The sequence below is a fragment of the Bacillus rossius genome, chromosome 17, assembly GCF_032445375.1.
Source record: "Bacillus rossius redtenbacheri isolate Brsri chromosome 17, Brsri_v3, whole genome shotgun sequence".
Classification (NCBI taxonomy): domain Eukaryota; kingdom Metazoa; phylum Arthropoda; class Insecta; order Phasmatodea; family Bacillidae; genus Bacillus; species Bacillus rossius.
Window position 1 is genome coordinate 12,720,287 of NC_086344.1, and position 20,240 is coordinate 12,740,526.

At 40.0% G+C, this 20,240-nt stretch overlaps 1 protein-coding gene across 1 annotated transcript in view; it reads left to right on the forward strand.

Moving 5' to 3' along the window:
* LOC134540996 (electroneutral sodium bicarbonate exchanger 1) overlaps nt 1–20,240 on the forward strand; it is a 168,898-nt gene that overhangs the window by 66,807 nt on the left and 81,851 nt on the right. The window contains exon 3 of the mRNA XM_063384108.1: nt 17,563–17,694. Within this exon, the coding sequence (XP_063240178.1) occupies nt 17,563–17,694 (132 nt within the window). The remainder of the gene's footprint in view (nt 1–17,562; nt 17,695–20,240) is intronic.

A 20,240-nucleotide genomic window follows, 5' to 3' on the forward strand; every position in this document is an offset into this window, starting at 1 on the left:
ACATCGGACATCGCAATTATTGTGGACAGGGCAGTTTTCTGGTGAGACAATGTGACGTCACTCACATTCGGATAAGGACACGGACCACGCACAGGTTCGGACTATTGTGGACGGGCTCTTATACTCCCCGTCTGTCCGAAGGTCCGTCGGAAAGAGCATTTCTTATTGCTTTCAGGAAGATTTCTCCACGTGTAGCGCCTCCATGACGCCTGTTCGAATCAAACACTTTCGAACCAAAGGCCCTGCGTCGTCTGTCGACATAAGATACAAGATGTCATTAAATTACAACAAGCCATACTGAAGGAATTAAACCAGGGGCCAAAAAATTAAACTAAATATAAAACAGAAAGACTCGTCGTTAATGATAAACAACTTCCATCTCCGTTTCAAGGATAATATATAAAAGAGCACATGATTCGTGACACCATCTACCCCACGGCGAAAAGACGTTCGGGAACTTAAAAAAGTACGGATTTTGGAACACTCATGTCATTGTTGGAAAAAAATTTTGGGTTGAAATAAAAGTTCAGAACTTTACGTATAAAACTTACTCATTCACAACTGCTAATATTGAATGTTTGTATTTCTAATGCGTATTTTGAAAAAAAAAATGTTTCTATGACAATGAAAAAAAAATTTTTATGCTGCTTAGTAAAAGTTTGGATAATATTTTTATTCAAAGGAATAATTTTCAAGAGACATACTAAGATTTTGGGAAACACACATTTCCAATGTAACTGCCAAAGGGAAAAAAAAATCCCTTTTGGCACAGCCTACAAGCGTGGGTAGATTTCGAAGTTACGGTAATAGTTTCATCAAAAATTGTTTCAGAAGGTTTTAAATAATGTGTGTCCAATTCGTGTAACTAAACACTAAAGAAAGGACAATATCTATAATATCCATAATTTTGATAACTTTTCCCGACTTGTGAAATCACACGTTACAAAACATAAGCTCAAGGTTTATTTCTGTAAAATATGCTTTAATATTTCGCTGAAAACTTTGTAAATCTGGTCTTAAAAGCATAAAGTGTATTGAACTGCAAAAAATTAAATGTGGAGATATATGTTGAGCATAACATGTTATGTTAATTTATCTAAAGTATTAATTCAGTTGGTTTTTCTATCGTGTATATGTGTATATTTGTACTAGATTAAGATTTATGTTACACAATTTAATTGTAAATAATGTGTTCTATTTATTGAACTTGTTTATGTTTATGATAAAATATTATATCGATGTAATTATTATATTAATATTTTGAGGTAAAATCAACTTTTTTTGCATCGACCAAGACTCGAACCTATGACTGAAATCAATTTAATCTATCATTATTTTAATAGGTAATTTTTTTTTATGATTTTTAGATTTTTTTCCCAAATTTTTAGGCTTTTAGGTACGAATTTTCAATGTGGTTGCCAAGATGGCAGACAAGATGGCGGACGCAACAATAGTTGACTCGTGATTGATATTACTGTCCTCTAGTGGGTAAAAAATAAACCAAGATGAGGGTACACATAAACACCAAACGATGGATCCAAAATGGCCGCTTGATGTCGTACTGGTTGGCATAATATATATTCCTTGGTAATAAGTAGTGCAGGAGGTCAGAATGCTGCTAATATACATAGAGGATGGCCCTGTAGCTATTTTCAATCGTTTGACCTCGTCGAGATTGCAGTACTTCTAAGGTAAATGGCGTACAAAACACATTAAAAAAAATTAATACATTTTTAAGAATTAAAATAATTGTTAGGTTTAAGATAAAAATGTGATCGGTGTGTCGGATTACACCCTAGGTATTATATGTTACTCACTTTACAATATGACAGTTATCCAAGATGGCCGCCGTGATGTCACAATACAAGATGGTTGCCGACAATCCATAATCCACAACCTTGAACATGCCGCCGGAAATACTTTCATATACTACTACTGACCAATAAGAAATTGTTTCTATTGCCCATCGTTTCCTTAGTACACAAATTAATGTGTCGTTGTCACGAAAGTTAACTCTATTTTTTAAGTTCACACTTGGCCATTTCTTGAGATATTATGAAACAGGTTTCAGAGTTCAGATAGAATTTCATCCATTTGTATTAAGCCGAATGGTTAGAATTATTTATTTTCCGATGTAATACCGAACTCTTAATTTTACTGTAGAGTATCTAGCAAAAATTATGTGCTTTATTTTGAGAGTTTTCTTATAGTATTTTTAACTTTCATTTAATTTCCAGAAATTTTTTATTTATTTTATTGTCATTTCACTATTTACTTTTTGTAGTAGTTTTAAATGAATTTCTTTTATAGCTTACAAACAGTACGTTATATTTGAATTTAAAAAAAAAAATCGGTTTTAATGTTATTTTTTATTAATTTAGGGTTATCTATAAATTCATAAACAAAAATTCTAGAAATGGTTTACAGAACTTTATTTGACAAATCAAGGTAGTTACTGAATAACTTAATTCTCTTCCATTTCTCAGATCACGAATATGTAGCCAGTGTAAACATTGCCAAATGATAAAATGATTGAAGTTATTATCACATTTAGTATCTAAAATATATAGACGGTGATAAAATGCAAAGCAAGTATCAAAGCAAGTAGGCGTGTGCGACCTTTGTAACAGCAAAAATAAATTATAAAAAAAATGAAAAGAAAAAAAAAAAACATTTTTATCTGGTCAAAAAGTTTTATTTCACTCAATTCTACGCATGATCGTGAAGTATCAGACAAAAAGCATAGGTGTTTGGTGGAATATTTCTGCTAGTCGATATCTAGTTTCTACAGTCGATGATGTTTGAATTTATTCGATCATCCTGTTTGGAAACGTCAAACACCATTAACGGTGCCTTGTTCTTGAAACTGTCGGGACTCAGTATCGGTGACTGTCTCCGTCCATAGTAAGCTTGCTGAAACTTGGCGTACATTTGATATGCGAGAATAAATCTTACACTTTCAAAGTCCATGTTCATATCAACATATGGGTAACTTTTATATTATTTTACGTTGACTCTGGCAATTTATTCTCGCTGACACTCTTCCCCCCTCCCCCTCTCCTAGAAGCTTCTCTCTCAAGGACTGTCGCCACAACATGAATGGCCTTGAGAGTAGTATTGTTAGCGTGTATTGCTGGCTCTTCTGTGTTTGGTAGATACCGTCTCCTTTGTTTGTGTTAGTGTCATTATGGTGCATGCACAATGAAGATCGCTTGAACTTTTATTTTCCGAGTCCAGAAACCAACAGAAACGTCATAACAACAAAACCAAAATATAATATTTTTTAAATTGTTTATATTAAATAACAGAATATTATAGTATTTACTAGCTGCCCGACCCGGCTTCGCACGGTTGTATTAATGGGGGGAAAATGAGACCAAATCTCTCATTTACAGTTATAATAAATGAAATAAGATGAAAATTAATTAATTTTGACAAAAACTTAGTACAATGCTTTGTAATGTACCGAAGAAAAAACGAATAGCACCGATGGTTTCCCGACTCTCGAGCACGCAACGTTGTCATGGAGACGAAGTACCCACTGTTTCCCTGGCTTAAAACACCAATCAACATTGATAATCAGTTTATTATTAATTATAAATTATTAAGATCATTAATCGAAATAAAAACTATCCTATCTCTCAAGTTGGAAAAAAAATTTACACATAAATGCCAATTTTCATCGAGATCGGTTGACTTGGTGAAGAGTTCACTGGAAACAAACATCAGGACACTGCAGTTATATATATTAAGATAATTGAATATTATAGTATATAATAATATAATATATCATATATATAATCAGTTATGACTGATAGTATATCATCATGGTTGAAGTCAGTAGTGTGATTATTTTGAAAGTGTGATGATTCACCCGCCGCAGTTGTCCCTACGCAATTTTACAACTTGAGCAGTGGAAGTTTTATACTTCAGAGATTTTAGTACAAAATTTAAAAAATCATCTGCGACACTGGCGGCGCCTACCTCCACCCAACTCGAAACTAAGATGGCCGCCGCCAGCATATCCCGAAACAAAATGGCGGGCACACTGCAGACGACGCCCGGGGACTGGATCCGCTTGTGTGGAATGCCTGGGAGCAGCGTGGAAGATGCCTGGGCTGATTGGATCCGTGTTGTGTCGATTCTAAAAATGATGCAGTACTGACCCGCTCCCCCTACAAAAATCTCTCACTGATGTCACGAGTCATTTCATCTTGTTTGTTGGTTTGGAAATTGTTTAAGTATCGATGATTTCTTTTATGAACGGAATTGTTAGTAAAAGGTTCGTTGTTCTTCTTCTTTAATATGGCTGACCACTGGGCTTTATTTATTATTTATTATTTCATGTAACCATTCGCTTGAAGGGCAGATATCAGATGCTTCATCTCTTCGCCTAAGGTTGTCGTCTTTGCTCGCTGACCTGGATGATGATAATTATTCCTTATAGCTAGGTAATAGATAGTGCCAAGACGTTGATAGTAGAAATCAATCTAATATTTTGTAGCATATTACTATATAATATTATATTTTCTTTCAGTAGATAGTTTACTTATTGACGTGACAACGTCTAATAAATCGATGAACGCCGGCTGCACACACGAAAAAGTGTTCAATTACGCACATTGTCCCGTTACGCTCATTGTACGCTTGCGCCGCATCTATCTCTCTTCCACTCGATTGGAACAACCATCGATTTGACTTTTTCGAGGCACATTAAACTTGAAACACTCCCATTCGTTTCCTACTTTTCCTATCATCGTCCTATCCTTAACAGAATAACACAGATTGGAAGAAGTTAAATAGCTTTCATGTATAAAAGTTATAGTTAAAATAATCTGTTCGTTAAAGTAATAAACACATTTGAATTAATGAGTGCAAATAAAAGTAAATTTGTCAATTAAATTGTAGATTTCATTTCACTCCTTTGTATCCATACAAAATAGTGATAATTCAATAAAAATGATTCAATTTTATTCATAAAAAGTATGCAATCATTTCATCAATATTTTGTTATGACGTTGTCACGTTAAACTATCGTCCGTACACCGACTTTACAGACAAACAATTTTTATGATCGACTTTTCTTTTGGCGGATCCCCAACTCCTTCAAAGGAAGTTATGTGACAGTAATTGTGCCTGCTTCATGGATAGAGACCCGGAAAATTCGCGGGTTCATTTCGTGTTAAGCTAAATTCAAATAATTATACCTTAGCGCTGCTTCTGCAATTGGTTCACTGTTAATCTGGAGGACTGAGGGCAAATTAGAGACCCTCACTCATAGAAGTGTCGAATCACAGGCCACCCAGTCCAGACGACTCACAAGTCAGCAGACAATAAACAGTTGGCATTTGCCCGAGTGTGTAGAGGATATTGTAGTCTATCCTGGAGGTCATTGAACCCGCGAATATTCCGGATCTCTATGGAACTCCTGTGACCCTGCAACGAAACATATTTTTGGGAACCGCTGCTCTATATAGCACTGCTGAATGTTTGGTGAACTACGACAAGGGATCAGGAGAACAATCAGATAATTATTTAGGGTTCAGGAAAGGGGGGCGGGGAAATGCCACCATGCAACCCCCTTCCTCCCTTCCCCTCCCGGATCTATCAGTTGAATCCGATAATGCCCAGAAACCCGTCGCGGTTTGGGACGGCAAAACACGGACGGACAGCCCGAAAAGCACAAGCTCAGCGGAATTCCCGCAGGCGCTTGGGGGAAAGCCGGGGCAGTATTTACCCGACTGGGGCTTCCGACGTATTGATTTACCAGCGGCCCCCGCTGTCGTGTCTCCGGTAAACTCCGGCTCTACACTGTCCCCTCCGGCCCGGACACTCGTCCAGTGCAATGGCGGCTTCAGGATGACTTTTCCGGAGGGGCTATCCAGTGGCGGATACAGAAAAATCTCAAGGGGGGGGAGGGCAGGTCCTCCTCTTCCACACACTCCCTTGTTACGTCACCTTGGTTGCTTGGATGCAGCCAGAGATCTTTTTCCAAGCTCTACCCGTTTCATTTACGTCTCGCCCGAATATTTGCTGTTGTTGGTGCATAATTGTGTGCTATATGTAGTTAAAATGGCCAATTGTGCAGTATACAAATGTCAAAATCACTACAGAAAAACCAAAGATTCTAGACACATGCAAAGCTTAATAAAACTTTATTCAAACTGTTTCCAAGACATGAAGTCGTTAAAGGTAAGTGTATGAATGTGTATTGTATAACATCGGCGGCCGGGTGCGCGCCCTCCCCTTGCCAAGAACCATGCTTGGTGCTGGGCTGCCCTGGTCAAGGGGGGGGGGGGCCCCTGCGACCCCCCCCCCTCCTTATGAATCCGCCACTGGGGCTATCGCACAAAGAAAGGTCGTAGTTGCAAAAAAAATGAAATTGGTCAGATATTGGCCTTGGAATATTATTTACAAATTACAGGTTTCAAAATACAGAACCTTGGTAGCTCCATGCAACTTTTGATGAGATAAAAGTTTAACATGTGAAATTAAATATTTAAGTAAACATAAATATACACTAATCAATAAAATTGGTCTCGGGAGGGGCTATCGCCCCCACCGCCCCCCCTTCTGGAGCCACGCTTGGTCCAGTGTCGTTCAACTTCACCGTAAGGAACCTTGTTTGAATATCAGTTAACCAGCTAATGCCCGCCATGCGTTGCTATGCCTCCCAATGTTTTTGTAAGTTGTTTAAAGTAGCTACACATATACAAAGATATCGCTCTCTATCTCTCTATACATCTCTCTATGTATAAAGTCTCTCTATATCTCTGTACATCTCAATATCACTCTATCTATATAGAAATGTATCTGTATATATCTCAATCTATCTCACTATATATATACATATATCTGTATATCTCCATATATCTGTATATCTCCCTCTATCTATACCTCTTTTTATATCTCTTACTCTCTATGTCTTTATATTCATATGTATATCTTTATCTTTAAAAAAAACAGAAGACCGACATACAAACATTCATTTATGTATCAAAGTTTATCCATCTATATTTTTATCTATCTTTTTTTTCCTGTCACAGGTGTGTGATATAGGTATAATATAAAAATACGCGCGTATTCGAATACAGCGTTGTGTCAAAATTTCAAAGCAATCTGTAAAGAACTTTTGCAGATATAATATTCTGAACGAGTGAACATTTTTCCCTTTCTTTTATTTAGATTGTTATAATTGATATTCTGGTATCAAAACACCATAGTGACCCTCAGAGATGTATAGAAATTTAAGCAGCTAAATAATTTCTGATCATTGTTTTTTTTTTTCAGTGATCTCTGAAACTGGCAAATATAATTTGTGTTTGATTTTTAAGTCACGCCATGCTCACACACATTTATTTCTTCCTTGAAAATCATTACATAACTTTAATATCTCATTTTATGGATAATGTAAAGACAGGTGGATCTTCCTTCGCCAATTTTTTTTTAAATTTGAAAAATATGTTGGTAAATAGTCGCCAAAATATTTTATTTTCTTATTAAGTATGAATGTTGTACTATTTATGATACATTCGTGTGGGACAGATAAAAACGCCTTATTTACGAATAGAAAACTTCATCACTTCGTGCTCTAAAACTCGGACACGCAAAATTTATATTGTATTTATTTATTCTTGAACAATGAGACTAAATGCGCATCCCGTATCATTTGTATTTCAAACAAGTTTTTTTCAAATCTGGAGCGTTATTTTGTGTGCAGATAGTGTAAGCACTATGACCCACAACTTTCTATCTTATCTCGCCACGTGGGGGGCTGACACTAGAGGCCGGTATTCCAAGACATTCGGATTCGTGTAAGGTAGCGAATACCACTGTAACCTAACTAGCATACCGTATTCCAGAACGTGTCCAAATCCAATCCCTGTTAGGTAACAAAAAAATTGGTTGTCTGTAAAGTCGGTTTACGGACGATAGTTTAACGTGACAACGTCATAACAAAACATTGATGAAATGATTGCATACTTTTATGAATAAAATTGAATCATTTTTATTTTAGTAATAAAAGAATAAATACTTGAAATTATACTAGTAATCGGATTTTTAAATGCAAGAATAATTAACCTTTATTGCCGAAATTGTTGTTGCAATAAGCAATGAAAACCACATTAACTTTTCACTTCACTTTATAAACAGTCGACGAAACAGTCCACGTGTAGATAACTTGTAATTAATTTTAAAAACTGGCGTTTAGCTATAAAGTTTAAATATAATTATGAACAAGTTTTCATATAAATAAAGTGTAATCTAATATCTATCATCAATTATATGAATCACCATAATTTTTTAGTCAATTGTAACATAACCTATTATTACTGCACTCGCCGACAACGTAACGGAACACAGCGTAACGGAACAATGAGCGTAACGGGACAGAGCGTAACGGGACAATGTGCGTAACGGGACACTTTTTCGTGCGTGCAGCCGGCGTTCATCGATTTATTAGACGTTGTCACGTCAAAAAAAAAAAGGGGGGGGGGGGGAATAACGGCTTCACGTCTGACAGTTCTGGCTCCTTGTGTATCCTCTGAGGGTGAAGTTTGATGGAGGGGGGAAAAGGAAGGGGGGAGGTGAAGTGGCTGTCAGCGTGTGTCAGCGCGGGCGAGAGATGATGTCGATGAAGTTATCGATTGATCCCACTCGATGCTGCTCGAAATTTACATCATGTTGAAGGCGACGTATCCAAGCCACGCTTCGCAGAACATGCGACATGGATAATACCACATTAAACCCTCAGCGTTGATTCATCTCAACGAGCAACAAATGCCACAATTATTGAAGTGAAAACTTTTTGACGTGACAAAGTCTAATAAATCTATGAACGCCGGCTGCACGCACGAAAAATTGTCTGTTACGCACTTTGTCCCGTTGCGCTCATTGTAAACTTGCGCCGCATCTATCTCTCTTCCACTCGATTGGAACAACCATCGATTTGACTTTTTCGAGGCACATTAAACTTGAAACACTTCCATTCGCTTCCTACTTTTCCTGTCATCGTCCTATCCTTAACAGAATAACACAGATTGGAAGAAGTTAAAAACCAAACATGTATAAACGTTATAGTTAAAATAATCTGTTCGTTAAAGTAATAAACATATTTGAATTAATGAGTGAAAATAAAAGTAAATTTATCAATTAAATTGTAGATTTAATTTCACCCCTTCTTTGTATCAATACAAAATAGTGATAATTCAATAAAAATGATTCAATTTTATTAATAAAAGTATGCAATCATTTCATTAATGTTTTTTTATGACGTCACGTTAAATTATCGTCCGTAAACCGACTTTACAGACAACCAATTTTTTATTTTTCAAGGATAAAACTTAATTTATTCTATTTTTAAAGATACAAGTTTTTAATTTTATCTTTATTTTCCAAGGAAATTTTAACGATATTGTGTGGTACATATTGCGAGTATTGGATATTTTTTAGTAGGTGGTTAAGTCGAGGTTACCTATGTTTTTTTTTCTTTTGTTTGTTTACGATGTGAATTTCTTCAAATGTAATGTTATTGATTTATTAGAGATAATGTTGATTATTTGTAGATTTAAGTTAATATTTTTTTTATTCTTTCAATGAAAAAATTTCATTTCTTCATGTTTTAAAGTTATTATTGGTAGGGGCAAAACTTTTGGGTCCGCGTCACCGAATTGCTAGTGCTATAATACCAAAATCATTTTCTTTCGTACATTTGACGTAGAAATGATTTCATATTAAACATTTAAAAACAAAATTATAAGTTTTCACTTCTGTCGACAGTCCCCATGACTGATTTTTTTTTTTTTTTTTTTTAGATATTAACATAACCCATATAACATCCTCTATAAAATATACGTCACTGTAACAAAAAAAATGTGTATAATTTAATTCTTTCATTTATGCTAGTGGCCGAAATTTGCCACCGTTGTAATTCAGGTTAAGCTGTGTGTAAGGTGTCTGCTTCATAGACATAACTCGCATATTATTAATTATTTATTTATATATATATATATTTGAAGTTGTATTTCTTTAGGCGTGTTATGGAAAAAAATGAGAGTGATTGTGTACGATACGCATGCAACGCAAAGTGCAAAGAAATTTCCATAGGGAGATGACGTATTCACGACTATGAACATGGAACCAAAAATATTGTTGTGCCAAATGAAACATTGGAATAGTGAAACTACTGTGGAATATATATTGGTAAATAAAATAGTCATAATAAAAAAAACTCCAGAGAAAGTGTTTATCATGTCAAGCATTACAATTTCGCAAATAAGGGTATATGTAAATTTGGGGTTCATAAGAATGCTTAAAGGTTTTTATATTATAATTTTAGTAGTAAATAAATGCAGGTCCGGCAACTGGTGCCGGTGCGTGGTGGTGTCCGACATCTTGGTTTGTGATGTACAGCTAATCCTTTGGGTTTTGCATAATGTACTTTTTTTCTAAGAAAAACGACCAGTATTGAGGCAAACAAAACAAAAAAAATTGGTTGTCTGTAAAGTCGGTTTACGGACGATAGTTTAACGTGACAACGTCATAACATAACATTGATGAAATGATTGCATACTTTTATGAATAAAATTGAATCATTTTTATTTCAATAACAAGAGAACAAATACTTGAAATTATACTAGTAACCAGATTTTTAAAATGCAAGAATAATTAACCTTTATTACCGAAATTGTTGTTGTAATAAGCAATGAAAACCACATTAACTTTTCACTTCACTTTATAACCAGTCGACGAAACAGTTCACGTGTAGATGTAAGTTGTGTGCTGCCGCTGTCTTTCTTCTCCTCGGACGCATAGGCCAATCGAGTGGAAGAGAGATAGATGCGGCGCAAGCGTACAATGAGCGTAACGGGACACAGCGTAACGGAACAATGTGCGTAACGGAACACAGCGTAACGGAACAATGTGTTTAATGGAACACTTTTTCGTGCGTGCAGCCGGCGTTGATCGATTTATTAGACGTTGTCACGTCAAAACGTTATTTAAAGTTTTAAAAACCCTAACAATCTTCCGTCAGGCTTCGTAACGTAGCGGTTATAGTGTACGGTTAATTAGCTACAGGAACGTGGTTAATTAGCTATAGGAACGTGGTTCATAACTAGGTAGTGGAAAATATTTTACATTGCAGATTACTGGATCATACAAAGTGTTCCTTAAGCAAGTACTTTTTATTTGTTTATCGTATTAAATACTTAGCTCAGTCCATCACTTAAAAGTTATATTAAATTAATCAAGTTTCGCATAGGTAAAAATAAAATACTATTAAAGAACAACTATCCCTAATACTTCATATTACATATAAAATATATATTCAAACGTGTGCGGAAACTCTGAAGTATTGTTTTTTTGTGATTTTAAATATTAGCATTTGTTCAAGTCTTTTTTTCGTTTTCATTGTGTGTTGTGAATATCAGTGATAGATATTATGTTTATAATCTTATGGAAGTGTATTTATATAAGTGAGGTTCCCGTATGAATATTTTTTTTTTTCCAATTAGAAATTTTATCAATTAATGAATTAGGATAAACGTTCAGCATATTTACTGATACAAACTAACTCATTTATTCTGCTAAATAAAATAATTAATTTAAACATATTTTTTTGACAATTTGCCAGTTCGGTGTCTTGGATAAAAAAGAAGTCTACATGGTGGGATGATAACCAATATTCTTGCAAAACTCCGCGACCCCGGAGAAACCCCCGGAATGGCCACCGCATGGGGAGCCCAAGAAAAGAAACGGGCTCCCCATTTGGAAGCCACCTGGAAGGTCGTCTCTTTGGTAGCCTGACTTGTTGCAAGGGATTGTATTCCTACCAGAGAAAATGCCACCATTTTGTCTGGGCAATCCGCCTTGGAGGAGCCGGGGCGCGAACCCGGGTCCTACAAGTCACAAGGCAGACGCTCTACCCCAGAACCAGAGCGGTAGAGCGTCTACCTGCAGTCTTCCTAACGCTGACAAGATGTTATCTCAAAAGAGTGTACTGTAGTTATTAACACGTGTTTATTTCCGGCATTTGATTCGGGGAAGCAAATTATGTACCTATATATGTAGCATATTTAAAAAAAATGTTAGCGAATGTTTTATTACACGCCAGTTATTCGGTAAACAGCAAATCCTTATGTTCTCACGTTGGAAATATGAAATTCGGACACGAAAAATTTAACGCAGAATTCTTCAAAATAATGTCAGAACGTGATAAATATTTCTGGACGCGAATCGTATTTAGTTTCCGCACCCGCCGCTAGAATTCGCTGCCGGAGCAGCTCCTACGTCGCCATTTTGATTAGCAGACCGACATTTTTAACAATATAATGAAACGGCTCCAGTAAAAGCGAAATATACTTGGAAAAAAATTGGTTTTCTGTAAAGTCGGTTTACGGACGATAGTTTAACGTGACAACGTCATAACAAAATACTGATGAAATGATTGCATACTTTTATGAATAAAATTGAATCACTTTTATTGTAATAATAAACTAATAAATACTTGAAATTATACTAGTAATAAGATTTTTAAAATGCAAGATGAATTAACCTTTATTGCCGAAATTGTTGTTGTAATAAGCGATTAAAACCACATTAACTTTTCAGTTCACTTTATAAACATTCGACGAAACAGTTCACGTGTAGATGACTTGTAATTAATTTTAAAAACTGGCGTTTAGCTATAAAGTTTAAATATAATTATGAACAAGTTTTCATGTAAATAAAGTGTAATCAAATATCTATCATCAATTATATGAATCACCATAATTTTTTAGTCAATTTGTAACATAACCTATTATTACTGCACTCGTCGACAGCGTAACGGAGCACAGCGTAACGGAACGATGAGCGTAACGGGACACAAAGCGTAACGGAACGATGTGCGTAACGGGACACATTTTCGTGCGTGCAGCCGGCGTTCATCGAATTATTAGACGTTGTCATGTCAAAAAAAAGATAAGAAACTTTGGCTTGGGACCTGATTTGGAAAAGGGATTGTTTTTAAATAATATCCTTTTTTTTTTAAATTCGTTGAACAGTTGACACTGTGAAGGTTTCCCTTTGGCTTTGCGAGCTCTGATTGGCTGCTCGCGTCCCGGGCAGCCGAGACGCGGCCTGGACGGCGCGTGGGGCGGGCAGGATGTCCGCTCTGGCGTCGCTGCTCCAGATCTGCGGAAACCTCAAAGCAGCCGCCGCGTGCCCACTTGAGGCGTGTTGGCCGGCGCCCAAGGTCCCCCCCCCCCCCCCCCCCCTCCAGCCCTGCTGACCGCCGTACCCGAGGTCCTGTTTTCCTTCCACCGAGGTCACTTATGGCCCCCGGATACCTCCTCAAAGGAACTGCTCGGAAATACGCTCAATTTATCTAATATAATAAATATATAAAATATTGGTTGTCTGTAAAGTCGGTTTACGGACGATAGTTTAACGTTAAAACGTCATAATAAAACATTGATGAAATGATTGCATACTTTTGTGAATTAAAATGGAATCATTTTTTATTGAATTATCACTATTTTGTATGGAAACAAAGAAGGAGTGAAATGAAATCTACAATTTATTTGATAAATATACTTTTATTTGCACTCGTTAATTCAAATATGTTTTATTACTTTAACGAAGAGATTATTTTAACTATAACTTTTATGCGTGTTTGCTATTTAACTTCTTCCAATCTTTGTTATTCTATTAAGGATAGAAAAAGTAGGAAACGAATGGGAGTGTTTCAAGTTTAATTTGCCTCTAAAAAGTCAAAATCGATGGTTGTTCCAATCGAATGGAAGAGAGATAGATGCGGCGCAAGCGTACAATGAGCGTAACGGGACACAGCGTAAAGGGACACTTTTTCGTGCGTGCAGCCGGCGTTCATCAATTTATTAGACGTTGTCACGTCAAAAAAATCAATGTCCGATGGAGTTGAAACGTTTGCACACTTGACCTTCGAAACAAGGCTGTCCAGGTGAGATTTCGATCAAACCAACACTCGAAGCAGAGTTTAATTATTTTTGATGAAATTTCTTTATTCCTCTGCATGGCAGCGGGCTCTTTCGTTAATTGTTGATGCCTTCTCCGTGTCCATGGCAATTAAATATGACGCGCGAGTAGTATCGTATCATTACCAGTAAGTATTTTATGACAGTTCCTTTTTTTCCATGGTCCGAATACTAATTAATAGTAGCACGCGAGTCAATATATATAGAGATAGATAAATATATATAGTTAGATAGAGAAATACAGCGAGATAGAAAGGCATACAGAGATAGAGGTAGATATTGAAAGATATAGGGGATATATATATAGACGGAAAGATGGAGAGATATAGGGGAGAGTCGGAGAGACAGAGGATAGAGAGAGATAGAGCTATGGAGAGAATTATAGTTATTTATATATAGAGATAAATATAGAGAAATATATATAGGAAGGTATAGAGAGATGTATAGAGATGCTTTTTTCCCCGGAAACTTTGAAAATAAACTTTTTAAAAGCAAAATGTCCTAAGCTAACCTGCAACTTAAATTTCAAAAAGGGTTTGCTAATTTATCTTCAAGTAGTATGTATATGGCGGACCTGGCACAGGCTCCAAGCGGTGGTGTATGGTTTTTTCCGCTATCTTGGATTAGTGACGTCACGGCGGCCATCTTGGACTCAAAAATTCCTCAAATTCCTCAAAAATGACTCAAAATGACTCAAAAATTCCCGTTTTGAGGCAAAATTTCTCGTTTTCTTCCACAAAAATTCAAAAATTAGGATTTCGAAAAACCTCAAAAGTCATTTTGCCTTAGAAAGAACACCTTGTCCATAAAGAGGCTTAAGCATCCATGTCTACAGCCTCCGATAAGCCTCTGACGTCATCATGGATTATGTTATCATGGCATATGACGTCACCGTTGATCTTTTCGTTACGCCCGCCATCTTTAACTTATTTATTTACTAACGAAAAAATTAGAAAAAAAATTGAAATAATAAAAAATTAATTTAATAAAATTTAATAAAAACAAAAGTTCGCCATATTGGATTCGTCCACCATCTTTAACTTTTTTATTTATTAACGAATAAATTTGAAAAAAATTTAAAATTAATAAAAAAAAAATCACACCACCAATACCAAGGTATATATATCGTCAACTGGTATGACATCATGTACGCCACCTTGTCTTCGTCTGCTGGAGGTGAGCCTGAGATTTTCCAAGCCGGTCTCATATGCCTCGTTGAGCTGATTTTTAAGTGTAACTTCTTTACTGAGGGGGTTACAATTTCCGAGCGTTAAGAAAATTCCGATCGCACGAGGGGAACAGTCAGGTACGTGGTGGGGGAACCGGTAGAGGAGGAGAGTGCGTCAGCGGTGACGCCACTGCAACGCATGCACTAGCGGTCGAATGGGGGGATAATTACGTAGCGGAGCATGCTGTATGCTGGTTGTAACGGCCGGAAGGGGAGACGGCAGGGGAGAGGTAGAACTGACGCAGCAGTGATGCTACGGAATACTCTAAGCGCTGCTTGTGTTCATATATTGTCTACTCCTTGGTTTTAATTTTTTTTTTTCATTTGAGATCATACTTGTGTCTTACTATTATTATTTATGGTTGGTCGCCGGTCGCACATGGTTTACCTTGTTGCTGTCACGGCTGGCTGCATGCCTGAGGCATGTCGCACCCTGTGCATCACGGATGTTTGCCGCAGGTCGCCGGTCTCACACTGTGTACCTTTTTACTGCCAATACTGGCTGGATGCCTGAGGCTTGTCGCACCCTGTGCATCACGGATGTTTGCCGCAGGTCGCCGGTCGCACACAGTGTACCTCGTTACTGCCATGGCTGGCTTGATGCCTGAGGCCTGTCGCACCCTGTGTGTCACGGATGTTTGCCGCAAGTCGCCGGTCGCACACAGTGTACCTTGTTACTGCCACGGCTGGCTGGATGCCTGAGGCCTGTCGCACCCTGTGTGTCACGAATGTTTGCCGCAAGTCGCCGGTCGCACACAGTGTACCTTGTTACTGCCACGGCAGGCTGGATTCCTGAGGCCTGTCGCACCCTGTGTATCACGGGTGTTTGCCGCAGGTCGCCGGTCGCACACAGTGTACCTAGTAGCTGCCACAGCTGGTTAAATTCTCGAGACCTGTCGCACCCTGTGCATCACGGGTGTCTGCCGCAGGTCGCCGGTCGCACACAGTGTACCTTGTTGCTGCCACGGCTGGCTGGATTCTCGAGACCTGTCTCACCCTGTGTATCACGGATGTTTGCCGCAGGTCGCTGGTCGCACGCAGTGTACCTTGTTACTGCCAAGACTGGCTGGATGCCTGAGGCTTGTCGCACCCTGTGCATCACGGGTGTTTGCCGCAGGTCACCGGTCGCACACTGTGTACCTTGTTACTGCCACGGCTGGCTGGATGCCTGAGACCTGTCGCACCCCGTGCATCACGGGTGTTTGCCGCAGGTCGCCGGTCGCACGCAGTGTACCTTGTTATTGCCACGGTAGGCTGGATGCCTGAGGCTTGTCGCACCCTGTGCATCACGGGTGTTTGTGGCAGGTCACCGGTCGCACACTGTGCCTTGTTACTGCCACGGCTGGCTGGATGCTCGAGGCCTGTAGCACCCTGTGTGTCACGGGTGTTTGCCGCAGGTCGCCGGTCGCACACAGTGTACCTTGTTACTGCCACGGCAGGCTGGATGCCTGAGACCTGTCTCACCCTGTGTATCACGGATGTTTGCCGCAGGTCACCGGTCGCACACAGTGTACCTTGTTGCTGCCACGGCAGGCTGGATGCCTGAGACCTGTCTCACCCTGTGTATCACGGATGTTTGCCACAGGTCGCTGGTCGCACGCAGTGTACCTTGTTACTGCCAAGACTGGCTGGATGCCTGAGGCTTGTCGCACCCTGTGCATCACGGGTGTTTGCCGCAGGTCACCGGTCGCACACAGTGTACCTTGTTACTGCCACGGCTGGCTGGATGCCTGAGACCTGTCTCACCCTGTGTATCACGGATGTTTGCCGCAGGTCGCCGGTAGCACTCAGTGTACCTTGTTGCTGCCACGGCAGGCTGGATGCCTGAGACCTGTCTCACCCTGTGTATCACGGATGTTTGCCACAGGTCGCTGGTCGCACGCAGTGTACCTTGTTACTGCCAAGACTGGCTGGATGCCTGAGGCTTGTCGCACCCTGTGCATCACGGGTGTTTGCCGCAGGTCACCGGTCGCACACAGTGTACCTTGTTACTGCCACGGCTGGCTGGATGCCTGAGACCTGTCTCACCCTGTGTATCACGGATGTTTGCCGCAGGTCGCCGGTAGCACTCAGTGTACCTTGTTGCTGCCACGGCAGGCTGGATGCCTGAGACCTGTCTCACCCTGTGTATCACGGATGTTTGCCACAGGTCGCTGGTCGCACGCAGTGTACCTTGTTACTGCCAACACTGGCTGGATGCTTGAGGCCTGTCGCACCCTGTGTGTCACGGATGTTTGACGCAGGTCGCCGGTCGCACACAGTGTACCTTGTTGCTGCCACTGCTGGCTGGATGCCTGAGGCCTGTCGCACCCCGTGCATCACGGATGTTTGACGCAGGTCGCCGGTCGCACACTGTGTACGTGGGGGTGCACCTGCCGGGCCCGCCGCGGCGGCGCCACAAGTGCCAGCAGGGCCAGGGAGGGGACAGCGGCAGCGACGACGACGGCGACGATGAAGAGGAACCCCCGAGTGAGTGTCGCGGCGGAGCTGCATTGTTGCCCCTTGGATGGGCAGCCCTTCAGGATTCTTCTGACAGTGGTTAGTTTGTAAAGTGACCTTACCTAATCTAACCTAACATATCCTAACATAACCTTACCTTACCTAACCGAACCGAACCGAACCTGACCTAACCTAAACTAACCACTGTCAGAAGAATCCTGAAGGGCTGCCCGTCCAAGGGGCAACAATTCAGACAACCTTTCAAAAACACACCACTGTCAGAAAAATCCTGAAGGGTTGCCCTTCCAAGGGGCAACAATTCAGACAAACTTTTCAAAAACACCACTGTCAGATAAATCCTGATGGGCTGCCCTTCCAAGGGGCAACAATTCAGGATTATAAAATTTACGAAAATAGACACATTTTAAGATACTGGATGGGCTGTCCTTCCAGTCGCTTAACAAACTAACCACTGTCAGAAAAATCCTGAAGGGCTGCCCATCCAAGGGGCAACAATCCAGACAACCTTTCAAAAACACCACTGTCAGAAAAATCATGATGGTCTGCCCTTCCAATGGGCAACAATTAAGGATTATAAAATTACGAAAATAGACACATTTTAAGATACTGGAAGGGCTGCCCTTCCAGTGGCTTTACAAATTAACCACTGTCAGAAAAATCCTGAAGATCTGCCCATCCAAGGGGCAATAATTCAGACAACCTTTCAAAAACGCTACTGTCAGAAAAATCCTGATGGGCTTCCCTTCCAAGGGGCAAGTTTTCAGGATTATTTAAATACTTAAAGAAACATGTTTTCAGAAATTGTATGGGCTGCCCTTCCAGTCGCTGTACAAACTAACCATTGCCAGAAAAATCCTGAAGGGCTGCCCTTCCAAGGGGCAGCATTTCAATCGTCGCAGTGTCGCCTGCTCTTTGCCATAGAGCAGTGAGGGCGTAGACTGGGTGTCTTCACACGCGTCTCACCCCACACCCCAGCTATCTCTTCCGTTTCACCGATAGATACATAACATTCAAGTCATCTAAACAATGGTGTAGGTGTTTTTTTTTTACATTTTCTTTTTGACGTAAGTACGTCTTTAAAATTGCTTCCATTGTAAGAGGCAATTTAAAAAAAAGAATGATACCAAATTCGGGGGATACAGTTTGGTGTTGCAACCACATATCTATCATCTCCATCCAAAATTTAATCACACCACTAGATAGTTAGAGAGTATCAAAAAATTCGTTACGCTAAGTGAGGACTGTGACGCATCGCGCGCGGTGGAGGGGGAAGCGCCGCCATTTTTACGTCATTTTGCTGCCGTTTCGAGATTTCCATGTAGTATAACTTTCAACTCGGAGAAGCTACGACCTTTGTTTCAGTTTCAATCGTCAGCTCTCGTCAAAAAGCTATCGATTGCATATATTGAACAGTGTAAAATATTTACAGTGAATATATATGGTGTTAAAATTTAAAATATATATAATAAAACATATCTAATGTCAGCCTATACGCGACTTCTTAGTGTTCAAACGTGTCAAATTATTGTATTTGTTTCTGTGCCCAGTTATTTAAGTTATGGATTCAGTAAACATGTGAATTTCATACGCCTATTTTAAACACTGACAAACGAAAAAAATAATCTTATGTTTAATTAAAAATATTGTACCTAATTATAAAAATTACATATCTATGGTTAACCTAGATTTTTATTTACATTACACATACTAAAACATTTGTGTATGCTTTATTTTTGCGTTAGGTCATTCGTCATTGCACAGTTTTGTTAGCAGAGTAGATAGATGAATTTTTGTTTGTAAACTTCTATGATCTGGAACTCTTTTTTTTTTTTTTTTTTTTTGCCAAATAAAAATACCTTGACGAGGTATCAGTCGCGATAGCTTATCGACGGGGTTATTTAAGGCTTCTCGTTAACTTTTTTTTTAAATTTCGGCCCAGTTTTTTGAAGCAGTGGCCTGTTCTCCGCGTCTCAGCCATTTATAACATTGCTAATGTCGTCGAGCAGCCCTGCGTTCGGCGGAGCGAACTTTCCCGAAGCACGTCCCGAGCGCTGCGTGGACTCGCGTCGTGCGACAGGGCCTGGTGAGGCCGCCGCTGCGTTGGCAGCACTGGGATCAATATGCAGCGGGCGGGACGCGAGGTACGAGAATAATCTCGCGGTCGCTGGATGATCCCCCTCCCCCTCCCCGTTCTAGTGCCCCGTCCCTCCCCCCCCCCCACTTCCCCAGCCCCACCCCACCAACCCCTCCCCCACCAGTGGACTCGCCCCTCCAACCCCTCTCCTCTTCCCCTCCCTTCTAACCCTCCCCCTCCCTCGTTGCACCCTCCACCCCCTCGCTGTACCCTCCCCTCCACTCTTCCCACACCCCCTCAGACCCGCCCCTCAAACCCCTCCCCTCCACTGAACCCGCCCCTCCCCTCTTCCCCTCTTCCCCTCTTCCCCTCTTCCCCTCTTCCCCTCTTCCCCTCTACCCCTCTTCCCCTCTTCCCCTCCCTCCACCAAGCCCTCCCCCCCGCCAAACCCTCCCCCCGCCAAACCCTCCCCCTCCCCCCG